Source organism: Oryzias melastigma, linkage group LG19, assembly GCF_002922805.2.
Source record: "Oryzias melastigma strain HK-1 linkage group LG19, ASM292280v2, whole genome shotgun sequence".
NCBI lineage: Eukaryota > Metazoa > Chordata > Actinopteri > Beloniformes > Adrianichthyidae > Oryzias > Oryzias melastigma.
The window spans coordinates 5124132-5132197 of NC_050530.1; the positions used below are offsets into that span (position 1 = coordinate 5124132).

Below are 8066 nucleotides of genomic sequence, written 5' to 3' on the forward strand. Positions count from 1 at the left end.
CGAAGGTCCCACCTTCCTTGTGTGATGCTTGCGTGTTTGCTTGTTAGAGTGTATGTTTGTGGTGTTAGAGGTGTGTGTACTAAAGGGATGCGGTTAAAATTGGTGAGAAGGCCTTAACAGAAACAGAAGATTCAAACTGAACTCACAGGGAAACTTTTGAAGAATCATTTTCTATTCAAATATTTATAATTTTTTAATTTAAACTTTTATAGTTTAGAAAAAGTTAAGAGTTTCAAATCTCAGTCAAACACAGATTGTTCCTCTTCATGTCATTTAACTCCCTGAAGTTTTATGTTTGAGGAAGTGAAGCCAGAAGAGCAGACGCATCCGCAGACGCATCCGCAGACGCATCCGCAGACGTGTCCATCCAAACATTCTGCAGACGTCAGACTCACTCTGGTCTGCGTAGTTCTTCGTCTTCAGCTCCATCTGGCGGACGTGAGACTCCAGCGCCGCCAGCCGCGTCTGGAGGTCCTTCTTCTCGCCGTCCTGAGAGTCCTCCAGCGCGATGAACCTCTGCAGAGACCAGCAGAACCGTCAAGCTCATGATCGGGTCGGGGTGGGGGGATGGGGGGGGGTTCAGGACGACCCAGAGAACCGTGAAGGTCACATGACTTTAACCGCTCGGAGACAGAACTTCTTTTTCTCCTCAAGTTCTGGTCCAAACATCAGCAGCTCCTGATGGAGGACCTGACCCCCCCCACCCCCCCAGGTTGGATGTTATCACCTGCAGAAGACAAGCAGCTCTTTATCTGAACGGACGCCACGGCGCCGCACCAAACCACGTCATCACTTCCTGTCCGCCTGAAGCAGAACCTCAGGTCTGATGTTCAGATAAAATCCTGACGACCCGACCCAGAACACTCCCCGACCAGAACCAGGTCAGAACCGACCTCCGCGACCAGAACCAGGTCAGAACCGACCTCCCCGACCAGAACCAGGTCAGGACCGACCTCCTCGCTGGGCCTCAACGTTTAACGTTGTCATCAGAGCGAGACGGCGGCGGTTAAACGGCGTTCAACGCCAACATTGTCTCCAGGTCAAACGGACGCAGTTCCTAATGAGGTTTTTCAGAATAAAACGCTGGTCGTCATGACTCAGCACTTTTATTCTGTCGTCCCCCCAGGAGAAAAAAACTGATGAGATTTATTTGATTCATCTTTAGAACATTTGAAGCCGAATCCAAACTGAATGTGATTGGATGATCACCTGTCAATCAAAAGCCCCGCCACAATAAAAGCACATTTATGAAAGGTCTCTTCAGTTAATTAACCTCCAGGTAGAGGAACGGACCAGCCCCCCCCCGTGACCCGGTGACCCTCTCAGCTCCAGGGTCCAATCAGACGGCGAGTTTCTCTGCTGGATTTGATCTGATCTGAGCAGATCCAGCTGTTATGTTAAAGACCCCCCCTCCCCCCACACGCTGCTCCTCATATGACGCGGGCCCGGCCCGGTTCATATGACAGCGCTCCGGAGGATGACTGTTCCAGCGCTTTAAGGCGCTCTCCTCCAACAATGGCGTCTTTGACGGCGAGCAGCGGCGCCCTCGTGCACGCAGACATGTGCCCCCCCCCAGAGACAGACCTCCAGTGTATCAACACTCCATCCACACACAGAGGAATGAGCTGGGGGGTCGAGGGCCACTGCAGAGATAAACAGATCCATCAGGATGTCCTGATCCTGATCCATCTGCAGCTCTGATCCTGATCCAGGAGACCAGGATCTGCAGCTCTGATCCTGATCCAGGAGACCAGGATCTGCAGCTCTGATCCAGGAGATCAGGATCTGCAGGTCTGATCCTGATCCATAATCCGACAGGTTCTGCAGCTGTGGTTCAGTGACCCGCCCCACATCCAGCATGAACGCGATCAGAGCTCCAATGACACGGTGATTACCAGATTATTATAGTACCCCCCCCCAGATTAGATTACCCCCCCATGATTGTTTAAAAGAATTACATGACAGTCAATGGAGTTTTATGCCAATCAAAGTGATGAGTGAGTAGATCCTGGTGAGCAGATCCTGGTGAGCAGATCCTGGTGAGCAGATCCTGTTTCATTCCATGTTGTTGGTCCTTTCGACTCCTCCCACTTCCTGTTTGAATGGTTCTCCGTATCCTCCTGGATTCTCCTCACGGATGAAGACCATCTTCATCCTGGAAGGTTCCAGACGCAGCATTTCTTCTTCTGTGTTTTTGAGGATCTGCTGGAGGTCTGCAGGACGGCCGTCTCCGTCCGATACGGGTCAGGAAGTGGTTCTGAAAGGACAGGAAGTGGTTCTGAAAGGACAGGAAGTCCGGTTTCCTCAGTTTCCTGTCGGCCTTTTCCTCCTCCTGCTGAGAACTCTGATTCCTGCTGGATGCAGAAAGAGGCGGAGCTTCCTCTGAGCGAGCAGCAGTTCAGGTCTGAACGCTGTCATCCAGGTGTGTTCACCTGTTCAGGTAACAGACAACCTGAAGATCTGCAGAAATGTGAAACTTTATCAAGATTAAAGTTGGTTTTAAATTCAAGTCTGGAATGTAGGAGTTAAAGAATCGTCCATGTTCAATAATATATATAATATATAATATTCAATCAAATCTCTTCATTAAACAGAGTCAGAATTGAAATATTTAATCATTTAAATTCTGACTTTGTTCAGTTTAGATAAAAAATTACTTTAAAAATGATATTTAATAGAAAATTAATGTTTGAATCAGAAAAATGCAGGAATTTAACCAAACATTTGTTTGTTAACAATTCACAGACCTGGTCCTCAACATCATCCAGAACCCTGACGGATCTCCTCCCTTCATCTGATCGGATCTCCTCCCTTCATCTGATCAGATCTCCTCCCTTCATCTGATCGGATCTCCTCCCTTCATCTGATCAGATCTCCTCCCTTCATCTGATCTCCTCCTGCAGTTCCATCAGATGCTCATCGGGGGGCAGTGTTGCATCAAACCAGCCCAGAAACAGCAGGAAGAAGAAAAGAGGCTCCTGCACCTCCTCTCTGCTCCTCCTGTAACATCTCCATAGCTTCTGCTCCTTCAGATTCACTCTGTGGAGGTTTGGTTCTCCTCCAAACACAAGGAGCTCACAGCACCTCCTCTCTTTAGTTCTCCTCCTTTTGGACCGTCTGGGTTCAGACTGAAGTGAACCGGACCAGAGTTCACCTGCAGGAGAACAGAGATCCTGGTTCTGAGGAGGACCAGAGTTCTACTGTTTAACAGCTGCAGAACCAGGAGGACCTTCAAAGGAAACCAGACCTGGATCAGATCAGGATCAGACCAGGACTAGAATAAACCTGGATCAGATCAGGATCAAAGCTGGACCAAACCAGGACCAAAACGGATCTGGATCAGATCAGGATCAGACGAGGATCAGACCAGGACCAGAATAAAGCTGGATCAGATCAGGATCAGACCAGAACAGACCAGGATCAGATCAGGATCAAAGCTGGACCAGAACAGACCAGGATCAGACTAGGGTCAGACCAGGATCAGACCAGGACTAGAATAAACCTTGACCCGACCAGAACCAGAACAGACCAGGATCAGATCAGGACTAGAATAAACCTGGATCAGATCAGGATCAAAGCTGGACCAGAACAGACCTGGATCAGACTAGGATCAGACCAGGATCAGACTAGGATCAGACCAGGACCAGAATAGACCTGGATCAGATCAGGATCAAAGCTGGACCAGAACAGGACCAGAACAGATCTTGACCCAACCAGAACCAGAACTGGTAGAGGTGACGTTCTCATAGAAGATCATTAATGAAACCACTGAAAATATGACAAGGATGATCAGAGGTACAGCTCCCATCATGCATTGCATTTGTCCAGTCAAAGACTTCCTCCCAGAATGTAGGTTACGGTGATGGTGTTCCACAGGGTTCTGGTCTGGGACCGGTTCTCGTCTGATGTTTTGCTGCTGACGCTCGACTTTATAGATCCAATCTGGTTCTGTCAGTCAGAGAACCAGAATGTTTGGAGGATAAAAACCTGTTAGAGCAGCGGGGGAGGAACTTCAGCCCGGCTGATCACCTGGATCAGGTGTGTCCAACCAACTAGAACATGTCAGAACAGGCAGAATGTGGGTCTGGGTTTCCATCGGTGTTCTTGATAAACATTTAAATCCTGCAGAACTTTCCTCTGGTGCTGCAGAGGCAGGAAGACGCCGTCTGAGGCGGCGAGGAGTGTGACCTTCACGAGGGATAAAACATAAACACTCGACTGAAGCAGGAAGTGGAGCGACTGATATCCAACCAGAGAGTCCAGCAGGATCTAATCTGAACCAGAACAACATGTTCTGGAGCGGGAAAGCAGAACCGACGCTGCAGGTCAGAAGGTCACCTCCACAGAGGCGCCGGTCCAACCACATTCCAGGTTTGACCTCAGGTGACCTGTGGAGGTCACTGAGAACGTTCAGGAGGTCACTGGTTTCTGAGAGTTCTGAAGGTAAAACAGATTAATAATCCTAATCCAGCCTCATTCATGGGGAGATGAGCTTCTTCTGGAGCTCATGAGGGAATCTGAGAAGACTTTAGATCAGGAGAGTCGAACATCAAAGAGGAGCCCAGAATCCAGAACACACCTGAGGTCTGAAGACGGGCCGAACCGGACAAACGTTTACTGAACTCTAAAACGACATTTTTAGAACTTTAAAAACATAACTTTTTAACGTAATTCTGAATAATAAAAATGCAGGAATTTTATTCCAGAATAAATCAACTTAAACCTTCAATAACTTTTAGTATTTTCCTCTCTGCAAAAAAAAGATTTTGTCAAAATTCTACAAGTTAGAAAGATAACATCGGGTCATTAATAACAATAAGATGATCTGGAGGGCCGGATCCGGCCCCCGGGCCGTGACTCTGACACGCGCTCTAGAGCTTCTATATTTGGGCTCGTGACTTTAATCTGGTTTTTAACGAACGTAAATCAGAGAAAGTTTAAATCTGACGATTTTCTGATGCAGCCGCTCGTGTCTGACCGGACCAGCTGCCGTTACCATGGTAACGTCTGCCGCCTCCACTGAAACTCCTCAGTTTCCGTGGAGCTGCCGCGGACGGACTCCCGGACCGCTCCGCCCGGACCGGGTCGTCCTGCGGGGCACCCACCTCCTCCGCGTGCTTCCTCAGCGCCTTCTCCCGCTCGTACTGCGTGACCAGCTGCTCGTTGTCCTCCTTCAGCAGCTCCAGCTCCACCTCGTGCTCCTGGTTGACCGCGAACACCGAGTCCAGGTTCTCCAGGACGGCCACGACCAGCGGCATCAGCTCCTTCACCACCTCCTCGTCGTACTTCTCGATCAGCCGCTCGAACTCGCGGTAGATGGAGCTGGCCAGGCCGGACACGCGCTCGGACATCATGGCAGAGCTGCCCGAATCGTCCTGGTACAGAACCGCGTCGTCCAGCTCCATTTTCGGGCGCGCGCTCGCACTTCTTTCCCGGCTAAAGAGTTAGCCGCGAGCCCGGGCTGGCCGCGGGAAAGTCCTCCGCTCCTTAAGCCGAAGCTGCCCCGCGAACACTCATCCCAAACGGCGCTGGCGCTCAGAGGAGTCCCGGAACCCGCCAACTGGGTCAGAACCTCCCGCGCGGCGGACTTTTCCGGCGCCGCTAGCAGCAGAAAGTCCTGACTTTGGCTCCTGATTAGTTTCCCGATCAACAGATGAGCCTCTGCTGCCTTCACGGGCCGTCGGAAAACGGAGACGCCAACCTAAAGCCAACGCACCGAACTGAAGCGGGTCGAAATGCGGGACGCTGCGTGACTAAAGCGGATTCTCACGACATTTATACTCGGTTCCATCTTATATAAGTGTCTTCAGGGGCGGAGAACGAACTGCGTCAAACCAAACGCTCGTGGTTTCGAGCATTTCTACAAACAAAAGCCGCTTTCTTCCACAAACACGTCCGCTCACCTCCACCAGAACCTTCCTCGGATGTTTATCACTTTTGGGGTCAAACGTCGCAGGTTTATGAACTTTAATCGTTCAGTGAGGCGCGCGGCGGAAATGTTTTTTACAGTCGATAAATGAACGAGGCTCTTTGAAGCCATCATGAGCGGTGACGTCACATTCTAAAAGAGTTGATGGAAAAGAAAAACAAATGTGAAGAACTTCACATCTGTCATATTCGACACAGTCTGAGTTAGAATGTATTCATGTTCTGTTTTTACACTTTATTTCATAAAATGAACAATAAAAACAAATTAATTTGTGTTTTTCCTCCAAACAAACGAGGATTTTCCTCCTAAATGACGTCAAACTGTCAGATATTTGAATGAACGCTCGAATGAAGCAGAAGTTTGTCCTCAAGCCTTTATTAGTGTGAAGGCATTGAAAGAAACAATATGCAGACGTCAGCTGATTTAAGGACCCCCCCAGCACGGATGATCCGCCCCGTTCAGACGGGCTGTAAACAGAACCCCCCCCCCCGATGCAAAAACAGTGAAGAACACAACAGTAGAACATTCACACGTCACGGAGGTTCTCTTCCAGTGAAGCAGAACCATCAGTCTCTCGTTTCATCGCCGCTCTGGACGCACGAGGAAAAGTGAAATGAAAAGGAGGATGAGAGCCGGGCCGGGCCTCAGCCGGTGCCGTTCCGCCTGCTGCCGGGGGGGCAGAGGGGGAAGGGGCGGTCGCGGGTCAGGCTGTTGAGCGCTCCCAGCACGATGTCGGGCATGTGATCCGACAGCATCCTGGGGCTGATCAGGATGCTCCTGAACGCCATCTCGGTGGACCACTCCGCCCGGTACCGGACCTGGGAGAAGCAGGACCTGGGGGAACCAAGCAGAGTTCTGAATCCTGTCCGTGTCTGAAGAACAGAACTCTGATTCATCTGTGAGGAACTGAGGAGCTGAGGGGGCGGAGCTCAGAGGGAGAAACGTCAAAACTTTATTTATAAAATCCTGAACTCAAAACATTTTTAAATGAACCAAAAATGAAATAAATTCATCCAAAAGAAAGAAAAAAACATTTCTGTCCTTTTCAACTTTGTTCATTGAAAGAAGCACATCTTTGTGTGGGCGGGGCTAACTTCAGTCTAAAGAGTGATTGGTCAGAGAACAATCTGTCGGTTTATCAACAAAGTAAAACATTTATTTTTAAGTCAATTTACTGAATCTTCCAGGTAATGCAGCTGTTTTGCACTAGGGGGCAGCAGTGTCGGGTTTTAGGGTCAACATGCCAACATCCGGTCTTTTTCTGTAGCCAATCAGCTTCAAGTAACAGATCAACCCAACACACTTACACGCCCACCAGACGTACCAACGAAATTAAAACATGAGTAGAAAAGTTTGGTTTCCTGATCACATAAATGTTTCTGTTTCCATCGAGTCTTTATTTATGAAGGAGTTTGTTCTCTCAAACATCGACGACCTTAAACTTTTAATCTCCTAAATATATGACTTGTAATCTAGTAAATAAACAAGATTAAAAGTCGTAAATTTAAAACTTTTAATCTCATAAATTTACGAGTTTTTCCTAAAAAATGTATGACATATAAAATATACATTAGTTTGTGAAATTTATGAGAAAAAAAGTCATAAATTTGGCCTCTGACTTTGTAAATTAACTTTTACGACTTTGTTCTCCTAAATGTATGAGATTTAAATCCTAATCGGAGAAAGATTTTGGTAAATTTGCCTGAACACTCAGTCGAACTTTTGAAATAATCTGTGGTCAAAAACACATTTTCAGAATTCCTCCGTTTTTCTTCCTGAAACTAAAAGCTGATTTCTTGTCATGTGACTGTTTGCCACCAGGAGGCGCCCTTCCAGTTCAAAAGCACTAGACTGACCTCCGCGACGGTCCGTCCTCGGTGATGTGCAGCACCCGGCCTGGCAGGAAGAGGGGGAAGTGCACGGGCGCGTGGGCGGGGGAGTCGTCCGACGCCAGGCTCTGATAGGACGAGGAGTGGCGAATGATGAGAGACTCCTCCCCCAGCAGCGGCTGGCGCAGCGTCTCCTCCCTCCTGTTGTCCATCTCTGTGGGGAAGTCGTCCGGGTCGCCTCCGAAGAGTTCGTACCAGCAGCCCTGCAGGAGGATGCGGTACTGCAGCAGAGAAGAGCGTCAGAAGAG

At 48.9% G+C, this 8066-nt stretch overlaps 2 protein-coding genes across 7 annotated transcripts in view; both read right to left on the bottom strand.

The window, feature by feature from the left end:
* Positions 1-6002, bottom strand: part of spag9b (sperm associated antigen 9b) — a 25729-nt gene extending 19727 nt beyond the window's left edge. For 3 of the 6 annotated variants that reach the window (XR_004949727.1, XM_024264993.2, XM_024264991.2), the window contains exons 1-2: positions 5106-6002; positions 396-516 (exon numbers count right to left, since the gene is read on the bottom strand). Coding sequence is in view for 5 of the 6 variants with exons in the window: in XM_024264993.2 (XP_024120761.1) it covers positions 396-516; positions 5106-5405 (421 nt within the window). In the remaining variant the exon portion in view is untranslated. The remainder of the gene's footprint in view (positions 1-395; positions 517-5105) is intronic. The other 3 variants (XM_024264994.2, XM_024264990.2, XM_036217038.1) reach the window with 2 other exon arrangements.
* Positions 6003-6288: 286 nt separating this feature from the next.
* The window catches only part of daglb (diacylglycerol lipase, beta), a 6068-nt gene continuing 4290 nt past the window's right edge, over positions 6289-8066 (bottom strand). Inside the window, exons 14-15 of the mRNA XM_024264997.2 lie at positions 7786-8039; positions 6289-6763 (exon numbers count right to left, since the gene is read on the bottom strand). Coding sequence (XP_024120765.1) covers positions 6574-6763; positions 7786-8039 — 444 coding nt within the window. The 3' untranslated portion in view covers positions 6289-6573. The remainder of the gene's footprint in view (positions 6764-7785; positions 8040-8066) is intronic.